This window comes from Terrapene carolina, unplaced genomic scaffold (assembly GCF_002925995.2).
Source record: "Terrapene carolina triunguis isolate 2854851 unplaced genomic scaffold, T_m_triunguis-2.0 Scaffold278, whole genome shotgun sequence".
Taxonomy (NCBI): Eukaryota; Metazoa; Chordata; order Testudines; family Emydidae; genus Terrapene; species Terrapene triunguis.
Window position 1 is genome coordinate 682,268 of NW_020664629.1, and position 20,360 is coordinate 702,627.

The following is a 20,360-nucleotide window of genomic DNA, read 5'->3' on the forward strand; positions in this document are numbered from 1 at the left end:
TTCGTGTGCTAAAACCCACTTCATCAGATGCATGGAGTGAAAAATACAGTAAGCAGTATATATATTACAGCACATGAAAAGATGGGAGTTGCCTTACCAAGTGAGGGGTCAGTGCTAACAAGGCCAATTCAATCAAGGTGGAAGTGGCCTGTTTTCAACAGTTGACAAGAAGGTGTGAGTATCAACAGAGGGAAAATTGCTTTTTGTAGTGACCCAACCACTCCCAGTCATAGAATCATAGAATATTAGGGTTGGAAGAGACCTCAGGAGGTCATCTAGTCCAATCCCCTGCTCAAAGCAGGACCAACACCAACTAAATCATCCCAGCCAAGGCTTTGTCAAGCCAGGCCTTAAAAACCTCTAAGGATGGAGATTCCACCACCTCCCTAGGTAACGCATTCCAGTGCTTCACCATCCTCCTAGTGAAATAGTGTTTCCTAATATCCAACCTAGACCTCCCCCACTGCAACTTGAGACCATTACTCCTTGTTCTGTCATCTGCCACCACTGAGAACAGCCTAGCTCCATCCTCTTTGGAACCCCCCTTCAGATAGTTGAAGGCTGCTATCAAATCCCCCCTCACTCTTCTCTTCTGCAGACTAAACAATCCCAGTCTTTATTCAGGCCTAATTTGATGGTGTCTAGTTTGCAAATTAATTCCAGTTCTGCAGTTTCTCATTGAAGTCTGTTTTTGAAGTATTTTTCTTGAAGAATTGAAACTTTTAAGTCTGTTATTGAGTGTCCAGGGAGCTTGAAGTGCTTTCCTACTGGTTTTTGAATGTTACAATTCTTGATGTCTGATTTGTGTCCATTTATTCTTTTGCGTAGAGACTGTCCGGTTTGGCTAATGTACATGGCAGAGGGGCATTGCTGGCACATGATGGCATATATCACATTGGTAGATGTGCAGATGAATGAGCCCCTGATGGTGTGGCTGATGTGATTAGGTCCTTTGATGGTGTCCCTTGAATAAATATGCGGACAGAGTTGGCAACGGGGTTTGTTGCAGGGATTGGTTCCTGGCTTAGTGTTTTTGTTGTGTGGTATGTAGTTGCTGGTGAGTATTTGCTTCAGGTTGGGGGGCTGTCTGTAAGCGAGGACTGGCCTGTCTCCCATGGTCTGTGAGAGTGAGGGATCGTCCCTCAGGATAGGTTGTAGGTCCTTGATGATGCGCTCGAGAGGTTTTAGTTGGGGGCTGTAGGTGACGGCTAGTGGCGTTCTGTTACTTTCTTTGTTGGCCTGTCCTGTAGTAGATGACTTCTGGGTACTCTTCTGGCTCTGTCAAACTGTTTCTTCACTTCACCAGGTGGGTATTGTAGTTTTAAGAACGCTTGATAGAGATCCTGTAGGTGTTTGTCTCTGTCTGAGGGATTGGAGCAAATGCGTTTGTATCTTAGAGCTTGGCTGTAGACAATGGATCGTGTGATGTGGTCTGGATAAAAGCTGGAGGCATGTAGGTAAGTATAGCGGTCAATAGGTTTCCAGTATAGGATGGTGTTTATGTGACCATCGCTTATTAGCACTGTAATGTCCAGGAAGTGGATCTCTTGTGTGGACTGCTCCAGGCTGAGGTTGAGGGTGGGGTGGAAATTGTTGAAATCCTGGTGGAATTCCTCAAGGGCCTCCTTCCCATGGGTCCAGATGATGAAGATGTCATCAATGTAGCGCGAGTAGAGGAGGGGTGCTAGGGGACGAGAGCTGAGGAAGCGTTGTTCTAAGACAGCCATAAAAATGTTGGCATAGTGTGGGGCCATGCTAGTACCCATAGCAGTGCCACTGACTTGAAGGTATAAATTGTCCCCAAATCTGAAATAGTTGTGGATGAGGACAAAGTCACAAAGTTCAGCTACCAGGTTTGGTGTGACATTATCAGGGATACCGTTCCTGACGGCTTGTAGTCCATCTTTGTGTGGAATGTTGGTGTAGAGAGCTTCTACATCCATAGTGGCTAGCATGTTTTTTTCTGGAGGATCACCAATGGATTGTAGTTTCCTCAGGAAGTCAGTGGTGTCTCAAAGATAGCTGGGAGTGCTGGTAGCATAGGGCCTGAGGAGAGAGTCCACATAGCCAGACAATCCTGCTGTCAGGGTGCCAATGCCTGAGATGATGGGGCGTCCAGAATTCCCAGGTTTATGGATCTTGGGTAGCAGATAGAATACCCCTGGTCGGGACTCTAGGGGTGGTGTAGATTTGTTCCTGTGCTTCTTCAGGGAGTTTCTTGAGCAGATGGTGCAGTTTCTTTTGGTACCCCTCAGTGGAATCAGAAGGTAATGGCCTGAGAGTTGCCTAGCAGCCTCTCGTTCATATTCCGACCTATTCATGACGATGACAGCACCTCCTTTGTCAGCCTTTTTGATTATAATGTCAGAGTTGTTTCTGAGGCTGTAGATGGTGTTGTGTTCTGCACGGCTGAGGTTATGGGGCAAGTCATGCTGCTTTTCCACAATTTCAGCCCATGCACGCTGGCAGAAGCACTCTATGTAGAAGTCCAGTCTGTTGTTTCAACCTTCAGGAGGAGTCCACGCAGAATCCTTCTTTTTGTAGCGTTGGTAGGAAGGTTTCTGTGGGTTAGTGTGCTGTTCAGTGGTGTGTTGGAAATATTCCTTGAGTCGGAGGTGGCAAAAGTTGGATTCTAGGTCACCGCAGAACTGTATCATGTTCGTGGGGGTGGTGGGGCAGAAGGAGAGGCCCCGAGATAGGACAGACTCTTCTGCCGGGCTAAGAGTATAGCTGGATAGATTAACAATATTGTTGGGTGAGTTAAGGGTACCACTGTTGTGGCCCCTTGTGCTTTAGTGTTTTCCTGCATCAGTGCCTATATTTGTTGCTTTGTTTTAATAGAAACAATTCTAATTACATATTTATATAGCATCTTTCATCCAGAAAGATCCCAAAATATTTTACAGACTTAGCAAACTCGCTCAGTGAACACAGGAATCACTGCATCCTCCAGTGAAATAAGTTAGCTCTTTGACAGTGCATGCCTCACACTATCCAACAGTTTAGGGCAGGATGTGAAGAAGAATTCTGTATCTAGGTGAAGTGTACGAGTAGTCAGGAAAGCAGAACATGGCCAAGATATCAGAGTTAACATGCTTATTCATGGGAAAGATGCCTTGGGATCCTTAATAACTGTAATTTGTCAAAATGACAGTTCTGTGTTTCATATGAATTACAGATGGGCTGAGGAGGATAAACTCAGACTCACTGTGGCTTGGGGACACGTAAATACAAGAACGTCCATATTATTTCTTCTACTTTTCAGATTCATGAGACAATCGAATCTATAAACCAGCTAAAGATACAACGTGATTTCATGCTCAGTTTCTCCAAAGATCCCAAAGGATACATTCAAGACCTTCTCCGATCCCAGAGCAGGGATCTCAAGGTGAGCAGGGGTTCTGGGAGGGAAGAGGAGGCAGTGGAGCACGGGCTTGAGCTGTGCATTTTCAGATTCATAGATTCCAAGGACAGAAGGGACCATTGTGATCATCTAGTTTGGCTTCCTGTATAACACAAGCCATAGAACGTCCCCAAAATAATTCCTAGAGCAGATCTTTTAGAAAAATTGTCATGTGAGAGAAGTGTTTGTAGTTCACAAAGGTTTTAACAAATATTTTTGAACGGATCTGATCCATGTAGCTTTACTAAAAAATTGGTAAAGTATTTTATTTGCTATTTTGAGCACCTAAGAGCATGGTAGGTGCTTTGCCATACAAATCCCCCTTTAAGACTCACCTTTGCCTTGATGTGTACAAAAAGGTGCCAGGTGATAATGACTAGTTAGAGGGCAAGTCTGACTACTGTTTTTAATGAAAAACACTGTTTATTTTGTCCACCTATTGTGTTTTCGCCTTGGCCAGGGACTGCCTTTTATTTCATGACTATAGCACCCAACACAATGAAGTTTTGATCCTTGACTGGGAAGTCTAGGTTTTACTGCAGTAGAATAATGAATAATAATGGTTCACAGAAACAAATAAAGACACTTTCCCTTCCTTGCAGAAGTCCTGAATGCAGATGTATATTTGACTTGTCTGCATGGAGTTGATAACTAAAGTGCTATGATCAGATGATGAGTTTGGGGTGTAGGGCTGAGCTGGGGCCCTCTGGCTATGAAATTAAATCCTATGAAGTTGTACAAAACACAGCTACACAATCCCACAGTGTCTCAATATAACTTTTGCTTGATTTTAATTTCCTTAAAACAATAAAAAAGGAGATTAAATGCCAAGCCCTATTACTGCGATATTGAAGATGCCAGTTTAAATATTCAAAAATCAGTAACTGAGAAATTTCAGTCTTTTTTTTGTGTAATACTAACTTCCCACATTGTACTTAGGTAGGATTTTCAATTACTAGTTAGATTATTACACTGTATGCTATGGTAAACCACTATCTTATCATTAATAGCTCCCTCCAAAAAAACTTTAAATTAAATTTAATATGGCTACAATAAATAACAATAATTATTTATGTCTCACCCAAAACTGCTATGCACCTCACTAAATGTGTAAAAGAAGTAGCCCAATGGCTGAAGAATTTACAATGTAAAATTAGACCAAACACAAAGAGAAATAAGAGAACCCTTATACGAAATATGTGACAAGAACAGCACATTTAAAAATGAGCATTAAACAAATGGAAACTCTAATTCTTGTTCAAGTGATGGTCCCTATGTGGATTCTAAACATGGGTGAGCATGCACATGGCAGGAACAGCAAGAACTGTTAATAGTGGTGTCCATTGACCTGCACATGGATCGTGCATCACTGCTTGGCGCAGCCGAGGCTTTAAGAGGCTGTGCGAGTCGACGTCACTCCAGTTCCCTCTTATTGCCACGTGGCCAGAGTCGCAACCCCAGTTCCTCAGTGCTCTTAGCTTGCTAAGAGAACTGCTTCTGTTCGTTGTACAGTTTTCTTCTAGTTTTAGTTGTTTGTTGTCCGTTTGTTCATCATCAGTTAGTTAGTTTTCTGTTGGACTTCTCCCCTCTGGGGACTCCCCCCCTGCCCGGAGACTATGGCCTGGCAGTAGGATTAAAACACTGTGCTTCATGCCCATGCTACTTCTCTGTGAGTGACAAGCACCAACGTTGTCTTTATTGCTTTGGTGAGGCTCACGTCGCTGCCCGCTGCTCCATCTGCTGATCGTTCCCACCGCGCACCTGGGAGGCCAGAGAACTCTGCCTCCGCAAGCACATGCACTCCTGGCTTCGGGGCTCACTGATCCTCTGGAATGACATTCAACACTGGCAGTGAGCACCTCCCCACGCCCTTCCTGACTGGCATTGATGGCACCGGTGCACCTGCCAAAAGCCCACTCGTGGGTACAAGAGTGGCTCCCTGACAGGGACTGCCCCCAAATGCAATGTTGCCGCCACAAGCTGTGCCAGGTCGGCTGAGAAGTTGTATGTTGACCCGGATGTTCCTGCTCCGAAGAAGTCCCGCTCTGAGCACAAGTTCAAGCACCGCCCTCCACCAGCACCACCACCAGACATGGTGACTGGCCCACCACCATCGCCCCTGCCTCTGTCAACTCCGCCATGCCCATCCGGACTTGTCCGCTCGGTGCTGTGCACACCGGGACATTTGTCCCCCCTCACACCAACAGCTGAGCTCATGCTGTTCTGTGCAGGCTCCCCTGCCCACTCCAGGCCTCCAGTTGCTCTCCGCCTACCATCTCCCACGGACGAGCTGCTCCTGCTCCAGCCTCTCACTCCGCTCCACACTTCTCCCCCAGGCCTTTCCACAGGTGTGCCTCTGTTGCTCCTGGACCATCCCACCTTTCCTGCACCGACAGTCCCAATGGCTCTATCCCTACCAGACCTGTCGTCCGATTCCGAGCGGTCCTGCCTACCAGACCCCACCTTTTCACCTGCATGGTCCTAAAGCCTGTACCCTTGGTGCCAACCATACCCTCTGGTGTATGCTCCGCTGGCCAACCCATGGTTCCACTGCCCGCGGGTGCCGCTGTTGCCTGGCAACCCCTACGCCTGGCCCTACTGGGCAGCCTGGAACCCCTGCCATGAGCGTGGGATGCCATCTCGCTCACAGCACCAACCATCTCCGTCACACACAGCCCCTCCCTCTGTCTTCAAGGAACGTCCAGCCATCCCCGCTTCGTCGGTACTGGTGGTATCTTTGCTACCTCCAGTCTATACAGGCACCTCCTTGTCTTCAGATGATGCCATCATTCCTCCCACTCTCTCTTTCCCTGCTGACCATGTGCAGTACCAGGACTTACTTCGACGTATGGCCATGGCCCTCAATCTGCCTGTCGAAGATATCCAGGACCCACAGGATTAATTCCTGGACGTCCTACAACCCCGTGGACTCTCATGTACTGCCCTCTCTATCCATGATGCCCTCCTGCAGCTGGCCCAGACCGTTTGGCACTCTCCAGCCTCCTGTGCCTCTACACTAAAGCAGGCGGAACACCGATACTTCGTGCCCTCCAAGGGCAGGGACTTTCTTTTCACCCACCTGCCTCACAACTCGCTGGTAGTCCAAGCCGTGACCAAGCATAACTGCCAGCACCACCTGCAGTCCACACCCCCTGATCAGGCCACCAAGAAGTTGGACCTCCTGGGCCACAAGGTTTACTCCTCCGCTGGCCTCCAGTTTCATACTGCCAGCTACTAGGCCATCCTGGCCAAGTATGACTTCCTTTCATATTCCAACCTTGTGGACTTCCAGGCCTTCCTCCCCCAAGAGAAACAGCAGGACTTCCAACATCTCCTAGATCAGGGTAAGTTGGTGGCCAAGGTGGCTCTCCAGGCCACGGTTGATGCTGCCGATACTGCGTCCCACTCGCTGGCATCCAGAGTCATCCTTCACCAGGACTCCCTGGCTCCAGTCTAGCAGCTTCCCAAAACAGGTCCAGACCACCCATGAGGACTTCCCCTTCGACAACAACAAGTTGTTCAGTGACAAAATGGATGAGTTTTTGCATTCCCTCAAAGACTCTTGTGCCACTCTCCAGGCACTGGGCCTTTATACCCCGCCCTTGGCCCACATACCAGCCTTACTGTACCTCGACGACTGGCTGATCAAAGGCCACTCCAGATCTCAAATGGAAGAGCAGGTCGGCTTCATAAGAAGGACGTTCGTCAAACTGGGTCTCCTTCTAAACGAGGCCAAATTGACACTGTCCCCAGTGCAGAGGATAGAGTTTATAGGGGCAGTGCTAGACTTGACTCAAGCCAGGGCATACCTCCCAGAAGCCAGATTTCGGTCACTGGGTGACATCATACGGGGCCTCAGGCAGTTCCCCACCACTACAGCAAGGAACTGCCTGAAACTTCTGGGGCATATGGCCCTTGTACCTACGTAGTACAGCATGCCATACTCAGGCTTCGCCCGCTCCAGTCATGGCTAGCGTCAGTATATCGACCAGTTTGAGACACCTTGGACAGCATTGTAACCCTGCCTCGCCCAATACTAAACTCCCTCCTGTGGTGCTCGACCCACAGGTAGTTTGTGCAGGAGTACCCTTCACCAGCCCCCAGCCATCCCTCTCATTAGTGACAGATGCTTCAGATCTGTGATGGGGGGCACATTTGGGAGATCTCAGGACACAAGGCCTCTGGTCTCAGGTAGACCTCTCTCTGCATATCAATGTCAGAGAACTGAGAGCGGTGTGCCTGGCGTGCCAGGCTTTCAGAATCCATATATCAGGGAGATGTGTATCAGTCCTCACGGACAACACTACAGCAGTGTTCTGTATCAACAAATGGGGATGTACGCTCCTCTTCCCTGTGCCAGGAAACCCTCATGCTGTGGGACTTCTCTGTAGAGCACTGTGATACACCTGTAAGCATCTCATCTCCCTGGGATACAGAACAAGCTGGCGGACAGTCTCAGCCACTCTTTTCATGGCCACAAGTGGTCCCTCTGGCCGGAAGCTCAATATTCGATCTCTGGGGCTTTCTCCAAATAAACCTGTTCAGCACACGAAGCAACAGGAAGTGTCAGCTATTCTGCTCCTTCCTGAATCACAGCCCAGGCTACGCCGCGGATGCATTCCTACTTCCATATCTCCTATGTGCGTTCCTGCCAGATAGTCTCTACGCAAAAGAATAAATGGACACAAATCTGACATCAGGAATCATAACATTCAAAAACCAGTAGCAGAACACTTCAACCTCTCTGATCACTCAGTAACAGACTTAAAGGTGGCAATTTTGCAACAGAAAAAGCTTCAAAAATAGACTCCAATAAGAAACTGCTGAACTGGAATTAATATGCAAACTAGATACCATTAACTTTGGCTTGAATAGAGACTGGGAGTGACTGGGTCATTACACAAATTGAATCTATTTCCCCATGTTAAGTATCCTTACACCTTTTTGTCAACTGTCTGAAATGGGCCATCTTGATTATAACTACAAAAGTTTCTTTCTCCTGCTGATAATAGCTCATCTTAATTAATTAGCCTCTTAGAGTTGGTATGGCAACTTACACCTTTTCATGTTCTCTGTATGTATATATATATCTTCTTACTATATGTTCCATTCTATGCATCTGATGAAGTGGGCTGTAGCCCACAAAAGCTTATGTTCAAATAGATTTGTTAGTCTCTAAGGTGCCACAAGTACTCCTGTTCTTTTTGCGGATATAGACTAACACGGCTGCTACTCTGAAACCTTATTTATGTCAATTACCTTAGAAGGTCATTTACATTCTTTGGATTGTTGAGGGGATTTTTTAATATTGTTGCCATATATTTTGTATAAGAATATCATGTTCTGGGGTGCAGTTTAGACCAGTGAGGGACTGTGTCACTGCCAGCCCTGTAAACCAGGGTGCCTCACAATGCTTTGCTGCTGTAGCTCCCAACCTGGGCTACTCACAACCGTCCTACCACATGCTGTAAGAATCTTGAAAGTGCCTGGTAGGACAGCTACCAAGGGGATGGGAAATTGGTTTGCCATCTATGGATAACAGTAGTTGGCTCAACCTTCCCCAGGTGACTGGTTAAAGTGCCCCTGCTCAGTTTGGTCTTGAAGGGACAAGAGATGTGACAATGTGGGAATTTTGGTGATATTTTTATGATTCCAGTGTCCACCTCAGTTTCCCTTGCACTGAGTGTAAAGAGCAGGAGACATGAGGTGTGTGAGTCATGTAACTGTCTGGGGTGATATGACTGGGTCATTAAGGACTGGCTAGAACCAACTCATCGCAATAGAAGATCTTATAGAGATAACGAAAACCCCAGTGACCAAAGATTAACACCAACTGCAGAAGCATCTGATGTGAACACAGCATGGCTATATCCGGCTGAGGATGTGAGGGAGATTCCCAAACCTGAGCCATTCTTTTTAGGTGACAAATCTGAGGAATGGTCCCAGATTGAGGTGTCATTAAAGGAGGTTTTTGGAACAAATTGAAAAACTAAACAGTAATAAGTCACCAGGACCAGATGGTTTTCACCCAAGAGTTCTGCAAATGTGAAATTGCAGAACTACTAACTCTAGTCTGTAATATCATTTAAATCGGCTTCTGTAACAAATGACTAGGGCAGAGGTGGGCAAACTATGGCCCGTGGGCCATATCCTGCCCACGGGACTGTCCTGCCCGGCCCTTGAGCTTCTGGCTGGGGAGGCTAGCCCCCAGCCCCTCCCCCGCAGCCTCAGCTCGCCGTGCTGCCAGCGCTCTGGGCGGTGGGGCTGCGAGCTCCTGCCGGGCAGCGGGACTGCGAGAGCCGCCAGGTGTAGTGTATTAAATTGCTCCCGTAGGAATGTGCTACTTACAGAGCACCAGGTCTGGCAGCCGTAAGTAGTACACTGTAAGTAGCACATTCCTATGGGGAGCAATTTAGTACACTACACCATAGGGAAGGCTGTGCCTCCCCAAACAGCCTGGTCCCCATCCCCTATCTGCCCCCCCACCTCCTGACCCCTGACTGCCCCCCCTCAGAACCCCCGATCCATCCAACCCCCCCCTGCTCCTGGTCCCCTGACTGCCTCCCCAGGACCCACCGCCCCCCGGGACCCCACCCCCCCATCCAACCCCCCCTGTTTCCTGTCCCCTGACTGCCCCGACTCCTATCCACACCCCCGCCCCCTGACAGGCCCCCCAGGACTCCCACGCCTATACAACTGCCCCTGTTCCCTGTCCCCTGATGCCCCCCGGGATCCTCTGCCCGTTATCCAACTCCCCTGCTCCCCGCCCCCTTACCATGCCACTCAGAGCACCAGGCCTGACAGCCGTAAGTAGCACACCGTAAGTATCACATTCCTATGAGGAGCAATTTAATACACTACACCTGCCCTCCATACACTTTCGGAACCCTGATGTGGCCCTCAGGCCAAAAAGTTTGCCCACATATTGCTCAGGCATGCAGGAGTGAAATCAGGAAGGCCAAATCACACTTGGAGTTGCAGCTAGCAAGAGATGTTAAGAGTAACAAGAAGGGTTTCTTCAGGTATGTTAGCAACAAGAAGAAAGTCAAGGAAATTGTGGGCCCCTTACTGAATGAGGGAGGCAACCTAGTGACGGAGGATGTGGAAAAAGCTAATGTACTCAATGCTTTTTTTTGCCTCTGTCTTCACGAACAAGATCATCTCCCAGACTGCTGCACTGGGCAGCACAGTATGGGGAGAAGGTGACCAGCCCTCTGTGGAGAAAGAAGTGGTTCGGGACTATTTAGAAAAACTGGACGAGCACAAGTCCATGGGGCCGGATGCGCTGCATCCGAGGGTGCTAAAGGAGTTGGCGGATGAGATTGCAGAGCCATTAGCCATTATTTTTGAAAACTCATGGCGATCGGGGGAGGTCCCGGATGACTGGAAAAAGGCTAATGTAGTGCCCATCTTTAAAAAAGGGAAAAAGGCGGATCCGGGGAACTACAGGCCAGTCAGCCTCACCTCAGTCCCTGGAAAAATCATGGAGCAGGTCCTCAAGGAATCAATTATGAAACACTTAGAGGAGAGGAAAGTGATCAGGAACAGTCAGCATGGATTCACCAAGGGGAAGTCATGCCTGACTAACCTAATTGCCTTCTATGATGAGATAACTGGCTCTGTGGATGAGGGGAAAGCAGTGGATGTGTTATTCCTTGACTTTAGCAAAGCTTTTGATACGGTCTCCCACAGTATTCTTGCCAGCAAGTTAAAGAAGTATGGGCTGGATGAATGGACTGTAAGGTGGATAGAAAGCTGGCTAGATCGTCAGGCTCAACGGGTAGTGATCAATGGCTCCATGTCTAGTTGGCAGCCGGTTTCAAGCAGAGTGCCCCAAGGGTCGGTCCTGGGGCCGGTTTTGTTTAATATCTTTATTAATGATCTGGAGGATGGTGTGGACTGCACTCTCAGCAAGTTTGCAGATGACACTAAACTGGGAGGCGTGGTAGATACACTAGAGGGTAGGGATTGGATACAGAGGGACCTAGACAAATTAGAGGATTGGGCCAAAAAAAACCTGATGAGGTTCAACAAGGACAAGTGCAGAGTCCTGCACTTAGGACGGAAGAATCCCATGCACTGCTACAGACTAGGGACCGAATGGCTAGGGAGCAGTTCTGCAGAAAAGGACCTAGGGGTCACAGTGGACGAGAAGCTGGATATGAGTCAACAGTGTGCTCTTGTTGCCAAGAAGGCTAACGGCATTTTGGGCTGTATAAGTAGGGGCATTGCCAGCAGATCAAGAGACCTGATCATTCCCCTTTATTCGACATTGGTGAGGCCTCATCTGGAGTACTGTGTCCAGTTTTGGGCCCCACACCACAAGAAGGATGTGGAAAAATTGGAAAGAGTCCAGCGGAGGGCAACAAAAATGATTAGGGGTCTGGAGCACATGACTTATGAGGAGAGGCTGAGGGAACTGGGATTGTTTAGTCTCCAGAAGAGAAGAATGAGGGGGGATTTGATAGCTGCTTTCAACTACCTGAGGGGGGGTTCCAGAGAGGATGGAGCTCAGCTGTTCTCAGTGGTGGCAGATGACAGAACAAGGAGCAATGGTCTCAAGTTGCAGTGGGGGAGGTCTAGGTTGGATATTAGGAAACACTATTTCACTAGGAGGGTGGTGAAGCACTGGAATGCGTTACCTAGGGAGGTGGTGGAGTCTCCTTCCTTGGAGGTTTTTAAGGCCCGGCTTGACAAAGCCCTAGCTGGGATGATTTAGTTGGGAATTGGTCCTGCTTTGAGCAGGGGGTTGGACTAGATGACCTCCTGAGGTCCCTTCCAACCCTGATATTCTATGATTCTATGATTCACACCTGGACTAGAGGATAAGAATGTGACGCCAATATTTAAAAAGGGCTCCAGAGGTGATCCTGGCAATTACAGGCCAGTACGCCTGACTTCAGTACCGGGCAAACTGGTTGAAACTATAGTAAAGAACAAAATTGTCAGACACATAGATTAACATAATTTGTTGGGGGAAGAGTCAACATGGTTTTTATAAAGGGAAATCATGCCTCACCAATCTACTAGAATTCTTTGAGGGGGTCAACAAGCATGTGAATAAGGGGGATCCAGTGGATATAGTGTACTTAGATTTTCAGAAAGCCTTTGACAAGATCCCTCACCAAAGACTCTTAAGCAAAGTAAGCTGTCATGGGATAAGAGGGAAGATCCTCTCATGGATTGGTAACTGGTTAAAAGGTAGGAAACAAAGGGTAGGAATAAATGGTCATTTTTCAGAATGGAGAGAGATAAATAGTGGTATCCCCCATGTGTCTGTACTGGGACCAGTCCTATTCAACATATTCATAAATGATCTGGAAAGAAGGGGCAAACAGTGAGGTGGCAAAATTTGCAGATGATACAAAACTACTCAAGATAGTTAAGTCCCAGACAGACTGAAAAGAACTAGAAAAGGATCTCTCAAAACTGGGTGACTGGGCAACAAAATGGCAGATGAAATTCAGTGTTGATAAATACAAAGTAATGCATATTGGAAAACATAATCCCAACTATACATATAAAATGATGGGGTCTAAATTAACTGTTACAACTCAAGAAAGAGATCTTGGAGTCATTCTGGATAGTTCTCTGAAAACATCCACTCAATGTGCAGCAGCAGTCAAAAAAGTGAACAGAATGTTGGGAATCATTAAGAAAGGGATAGATAAAAAGACAGAAAATATCATATTGCTGCTATATAAATTAATGGTACGCCCACATCTTGAATACTGCGTGCAGATGTGGTTGCCCCATCTCAATAAAGATATATTGGAATTGGAAAAGGTTCAGAAAACAGTAACAAAAATTATTAGGGGTATGGAATGGCTGCCATATGAGGAGAGATTAATAAACCTGGAACTTTTCAGCTTGGAAAAGAGACAACTAAGGGGGGATATGATAGAGGTCTATAAAATCATGACTGGTGTGGAGAAAATAAATAAGGAAGTGTTATTTACTCCTTCTGATAACACAAGAACTAGGGGCCACTAAATGAAATTAATAAACAGCAGGTTTAAAACAAACAAAAGGAAGTATTTTTTCACACAATGCACAGTCAGCCTGTGGAACTCTTTGCCAGAGGATGTGGTTAAGGCCAAGACTATAACAGGGTTCAAAAAAGAACTAGTTCATGGAAGATAGGTCCATCAATGACTATTAGCCAGGATGGGCAGGGATGGTATCCCTAGCCTCTGTTTGGCAGAAGCTGGGAATGGGTAATGGGATGGATCACTTGATGATTACCTGTGCTGTTTATTTCCTCTGGAGCACCTGGTATTGGCCACTGTCGGAAGACAGGATACTGGGCTAGCTGGACCATTGGTCTGACCCAGTGTGGCCATTATTATATTCTTAAAAACATGAGGTGTCAGGTATCTGTGTTAAGAACTGGCCTCACAAAGACACAGGAGCTCTCAACTGAGACTAAGACAAAAGAACAGAGACAGAGAAAGGAAGCCGTGAAGAGTTACACCAGCATAGCTATGTCTCTCAGGGATGTGAAAAATCCACACCCTTGAGGGAGAGACATAGTTAAAACACCCTAATCCCCAGAGTAGAGAGCACTAGGTTGATGGAAGAATTCTTCCATTGACCTAGCTAACACCTCTCAGGGAGGTGGATTACATACAGTGATGGAAGACCCCCCCCCCCCATCGCTGTAGTAAGTGTCTACACTGAAAAAATACAGCGGTGCAGCTGTGACACTAGTTTTTTAAGTCTGGACATAGCCTTATCCTTTGCTTCTGTGTGTTAACTTAAGAACTTCCTGATGCTGTGTTCCGGTTGACTAATAAACCCCACTCTGTTTTTGAGAAGGCTGCATGGAGCTGCAGCAGATACTTGCTGAAGTGCATTGATGTCTGAATCTTAACAAGAGTGTGCTTTAGCCAGACTAGCTGGGCAAAGGTTAAGGTGAGAAGCGGGAGTGCTGGAGCCTGGAAGCACAGTCTAGGAGACATTGAGGCCATGCAGCATATCCTTGTGGAAAAATGTAAACCCTTGGGGGTTTTGCACACTGAAGGGGTCCTCCCAGGGAACTATTTACAAGCCAGGGCATAGCATAGATTCTGTGCATTTGTGACTGTGCAATGCACTAAATGTCCCCTGCCTTGTTCTGTAACAACAGTTCTATTTGCTCAGCTTTTCAAAGCAGTGCAGGGGATTTGGTCATTGCTTTTAATGACTTAAAGTTCCCTGCACTGCTTTGAAAATCTCAACCATTTAAAGATTTTTCTTTCCTCATAAATTGTTCAAATCTTTGTATATTTTCTTGCAGATATTGAAAAAGTACCTCAAGTTTCTGGCCAATTTTGAGCCTTCAGTTTTCTCCCCTTTCCTAATTTATTAATTGACTGACTTTCTCCATAGCAGTTCTTTCCCTGTTGGGAAATGGAGTGGGGTCAGGAGAGATATGGATTTTAGATAAGGACAGCACTGTAGTAAGGGTTTTTGGTTAAGATCCTGACAATTTAATGCTGGTGAGGGAGCCGCATAGCCATTGCTGGGACACTTTGATGCCAGGTATGTTAGAGGGTTACATGCAGATTATAAGAGATGTGGTAAAGAATCGTTGCATCTCTGTCACAGGTGATGACTGATGTGGTTGGGAACCCTGAGGAGGAGCGTAGAGCTGAATTTTATCATGAGCCCTGGTCCCAGGAGGCTGTGAGCAGATATTTCTACTGTAAGGTAAGGAGGAAATGTAACTTAGCCTGCTTGTGTCATGCATGCTGGCTAACTGGGCGTGGGCAGAGGGAATCCTTCTGCCTGCTGATTGATAATATGTGAATCTGCATAATTGTACAGACCTATAATTTTTATTCTTTCAGATCCAACAGCGCCGGCAGGAACTGGAACAGTCTCTGGGAGTGCGTAACACATAAACATTATTCACAACCTCCCATTGGCATCATGAATCTAGAGCCAGTGGACGTCTCAGTGTTACTTAGCTCACTGTTACACATGGACTTGCTTAATGACTGGACAAGAATGTGCCATCAGCAACACCAGTCACAACACCAGCTTTAGCGTGACCCCTGAAAATCCTGCTAATGTGAGTGTCTCAAACCATTCCAGGCCGGAGAGGGCACAAGATTTCTATTCCCCATTGAGGTGTCCATATTAATAAGGATTAAATGTTCATCCATCTACTTGCATCATTGAGTTTTAGTAGAAAGTTCAGACACTACACAGCAAACTTATTGGACTATACCATATATTCATGGGTGGGGGGGATGCTAGATGTTACAGGAGACTGTGGATGTGGAGAAACAAAGGCGGTTCTCATTCTTCATGGTTTCAGCTGTGATCTGAGAGTCTCCTATGACAACTTTCTGCACTGATAATTCCCTGAAATTGGACAAAATGTTCTCTCTTCCAGCTGTGGAATCATTCAGTTTCCCAAACACAGCTTCCATTCCAACTGGAACTGCCCATTAAGTGACAAAACATCTAAAAGGAAGAGGTACAGTCAGACCATTCATTCTGCAAGACCTTATCCCATTGAGTGAAAGATGGAGTGAAGTCTGTTTCACCACACAAGCCAATAACTCATCATGATGCTCAAATTTGCCATGCTAAGAGGAAAATAACTGCCTCTATGATAAGAAAACTGCCAGTGACATCATTGGAGCCAGTAGTGGTGAGGTTGGAGCCAAAATGAAGCATTCTGGGAAAGTGGAAATGATCTAGTGGTGCTTTTGCGTGCATAACTGCTTTAGCTACAGTTAGTATTACTGGAAGGCTACAATGTAAGGTATCTGATTTCATTACTTTTGTGCTGTGCTGGCTGTAACATTAGGAACAGTGCTCAAGAGACGTTTCCTCCTGATTACTGAAGTGCTGCAGCGTCCAAGATGTGCAACTTCATAGCATGTAAGAAAATTGCAGTGACTTCTCTTCTCTGACTCCATGGATGAACCCTATGTTTCAACCACAGATGTACTACCTATACCAGAAAAAACTTTCATCCCCTTTATTTAATCTGTAACTGTACTTCAGGATGCTGCTGGGTTACAAGCACTATCTGCCTCAATCAAGTTCCAGCAGTAGAGATTGAGAACTAGAAAAAACAGCTTCCCTCGAGAAGTATAGGAGATCCAGGCTATGAAAATTACAACCTATTAAACAGCCAAGAAGTAGGGAGCAGTGGCACATGCCCACTCTTCAAACTCCATATCTATGTAGCTCCCAGGTCAGTCTGTAATAATAACCTAACATGATTCCCAGCCCAAAAAGCAGTTGCCAAAGTTGAATGAATAACATATTAATGATTGAGAAATCGAACTCCTCTTCTGGGATACTCCTACTTGCATCCTTTTCTTCACTCTCATGCAAGGAAAAATAAGTTCAGGTTTGTAGTGCACTGTTCTTCTCAACAATGTAGTTTGTTTTAATATTGCTATCTCCTCCTCTGTCATCTTTGCAGGTCTTCCCTGTTGGGGAATTGTCCTCTTCTGGTGTACTCCTGAGTTTCCTTTGTCCAGTTCTGGAAGGGGACATCCATGCCTCTTCATCCATGTCTCTCTGCTTTTGTATACCATAGCTTTCACTCTGACCATTGTGTTCAGAGACCTGTTTGGGCGTTTGAATTTGGATTGTGATGATGTAACAGTCAGTACTATCTTATAAATTAATTTGGTGTGAGACAGATCCCTGCTTTGTCCTGGATAGTGAAGCCTTTTATTGTGAATGGGGGAGCATACTTCTCAATGCTTGGGCTAAACCGTTTCAATTTTAAAACCACTCCAGTACTGCGGTCTTAAGCTAAGGCTAGAGTGGGAATGTAAGGTTCCTGGGATGTGAAAGATATTCAGCTCTCATTTACTCCATTAACCTGACCACAGGCAAAACATTCTGAAGGGAAACAGAGTGAGTTATCTGCAACTGTGCTTCCATATTTATTAGGCTGCTGTATCAGTTGTGTGCATGCTATCCAGTGTGTAGGCTCTTTTCAGTACATGTTAAACAGAGCAGCTACATTCAGAGGATGGGTTCAGTCTCCAGGAATAAGAAATACATAAATAATACTTGTTTGTTTGTGTGTGTGAGGAAAGGAAGAGCAGGGGCTGGGGCATAAGCATGCAGCACATGTGCCAGAGAACTTTAGATTAGGTAAATTTTCCCCTTCAGGTGCCAGATGGTCATGTGTGGAGATTCCAGCTGTGCTGCCTCCACTGATAAGAGAAGATGGAGTGGCAACAGCCTTTCTTCCTTATACAAGTCTGACTCAGTCCAGGATTTAATTGGACATTTCTATTACCCCAGGTCTGTGCTTTCTGGTCAGGTTATTCAGAATCACCATTAGTGTTGTTGCTTCCAACTTAGATATTTCTACCACTGCAGTATGTTAATGCCATAGATTAACTAGCAATAACAGTGAATATATCCAGCTACAGGTTGTATTCTCAGAGTCTCCCCCAATGTTGTCCAGAATTATATTCCCCAGTGATTATTCTTAGGAATGGCTGATGGCGATCTCCCTTGGCTAAACTGATTATGGGAGTTTGATTTTTGTCGTTGTTTAGAAACAGTCCTGCTCCTGCTCTTTTACTGAGGAAATAAAGAGAGAAACAGTCCCGTGTATTATGGCCGTACAGCCAGGAGCTTGAGCCAATACTGTAAGCAAGAAGGGAAATTGTATGTAGGGAGAAACAATAGAGCAGGATTGGGTAGAAGCCGAACAGCATTGTAATAATGGCAGAATTTGAACGATAAACTAAATTGAATAAACTTAATGGATAGAAGAGGTTAGGAAGGCTCTGGAGAAAGCTCTCAGCAGATGATGATAGAGGCAAATCCTGCCTAGTGCAGGGAAAGGGCCTACATGGACTAAAAGATCCTTTCTGGCTATTCTATTTTGATGCTATAGGACAACACAAATCTATGCAGGGTGCAACAAAAAATAGCATCTGTCAGAGAAAGGGGGTAGATAACAGCATATAGGTCCATATCTATATATATGGTGTAAACTAGAACCTATAGCAGATGACTGGGAACGGTTTAGTGCGGAATCCATGGTGTGCCAATGCATGGGGACAAGGAAGGTGCACCTTGGAGTTGAACTGTGAAATTGGCAGGTTTGTAACACTCTTTTAGTGATCCCTGCTTTGCACAGTGGATAAGGATTCAGAGGCAGTGCTTCCTAGAAAGTACAGAATGAAAAGACCTATTTGGCCATCTAGACAGTTCCCCCAAATGGGTGGCGGAATACAGCGGTGGGAAGACATGGAGCAGAGAGCACTCGAAGTGCTATTAAATCATAGCACAGACTAATCGGTGCAATACCATTTGGATATAGCACAGTCCATGTAATTCGGTATGCTCTCTGTGTGTATGCAAGTATAAATATATATGTGGAATAACCAAGTGAGACAGCCAGTCTGATAACTACTGTGTAGGCTAGAAAATGGGTAGGCAGGGCACAGCCTAATAGTCTGTCATAAACTTTGTCTGAATTATGGACATTGTAGAAATTTTTTTCACCATTACTAACACTGGTTCAGATGAAACTCGTAGTATTGGCCATTCTAGTGCAGAAAGCACTCCAGCTGCCAATACTGATTGTAGCACCATGTTTAGAATTGTGCCTTGCAGCACTGGATGGCACAGTCCTGGAGCAGCTTGTGAGTCACCTACAATAGAATGCCCTTGTTAATACTTGTGCAGTCAAGACTGTAGTCAGGTTTCTTTCTGTTAAACGCTCTTCCACATTCAGTGGAAGCAGGTGAGGGCAAAGCAGACTGTTTTCCTGAAGAGTGCTTCCTCCTTTCTTGTAACTGCTCTGTTGTTCAGTGAGCTGCATCTGATCCATCAGATCTTACCTTGTATGACAAACAGCTTTGCCAATCTTATTCAGGAATGGAACTCCATAACTTGTGTGTGTGTTTGTGTGTGTATGGGGGGGGGGGGCGGAGAGAGTGACAAGAGAGAGCGAGATTTCCTCTACTGTGTAGCCACCATATCTTTGTTGTACGATGCAGAGTGATTCGTAGAAAAGCTTTTAACAATAAATAATTTGTTCCTTTGTAACCTTTGCATTTGCATTACATTTCTCAACAAAGCAAGCTCCATAAGCCCACTGTGAAACAATTGCACAGTTGTTTGCGAATTTTTTTAACACAGTACAAACAGAAGATTTCTGCAACTTCTTGCTCCTTCTGGCAACTCAGTGGACTTCAGTATCTGCCTGAAGATTGCAAGCACAGCTCTGAGATTTTTGTGGGGTTGGGGAGAGAAGGGGTTTACAGGTCAACTGAAGGGCCAAACTGTGACTCATGTTTACATATGTCTACAATGGGAAATTGAAAAGCCAGATTTTCCTGCTGAGTCCCAGCCACCATCAGAAATGTCTATCATCATTCATCTGGGTTTCTTGCTGCCATTGGAAAAAGACTCGACACAGTGAATATTTGTTTTCTAGGCACCACCTCTTTAAAGGGATTGGGATAAGGGCATTTCTGGGCAGCGTCCATCTTGCCATTGCTTGTCTAATTTATTTCAGTGGCAGCTTTGGGGTTGCATCACCTCCAGCTGTACCACTGAGCGCACCATATGAAAATCCTGAAGAACTGAATAATCCCCCAAAAGCCTAAGTGTAGGTAGGTCTACCCACTTGGTCTCTGAGCGCTTGGCCTCTGAGCACCCTCATCTTTAGTATTCTGTGACAGGAGCAGTGTCCAGCTGGTAATGCTGCTGGGATACTCAGGTCAAGTTGGAGTGGGGGGTTAGGGTTGGGTTAGGTTAGGGTCAGGGTCAAGGGTTAGGTTTGGGGTAGGGTTAGGGTTTGGGTTAGGGGTTAGGGTACGGTTAGGATTAGGGTTGAGGTTAGGGTTTGGGGTTAGGTTTAGGGGTAGGGTTAGGTTAGGATTAGGGGTTAGGGTTAGGCTAGGGCAGTGGTTCCCAAACTTTAACAACCTGTGAACCCCTTTCACAAAAATGTCAAGTCTCATGAACC

The 20,360-nt window shown here is 46.0% G+C and overlaps 1 protein-coding gene across 1 annotated transcript in view; it reads left to right on the forward strand.

The window, feature by feature from the left end:
• The window catches only part of LOC112107161 (SWI/SNF-related matrix-associated actin-dependent regulator of chromatin subfamily D member 3), a 149,852-nt gene extending 130,412 nt beyond the window's left edge, over positions 1-19,440 (forward strand). The window contains exons 11-13 of the mRNA XM_026657733.1: positions 3,266-3,388; positions 14,993-15,094; positions 15,235-19,440. Of these exons, the coding sequence (XP_026513518.1) occupies positions 3,266-3,388; positions 14,993-15,094; positions 15,235-15,288 (279 nt within the window). The 3' untranslated portion in view covers positions 15,289-19,440. The remainder of the gene's footprint in view (positions 1-3,265; positions 3,389-14,992; positions 15,095-15,234) is intronic.
• Positions 19,441-20,360: the final 920 nt, after the last annotated feature.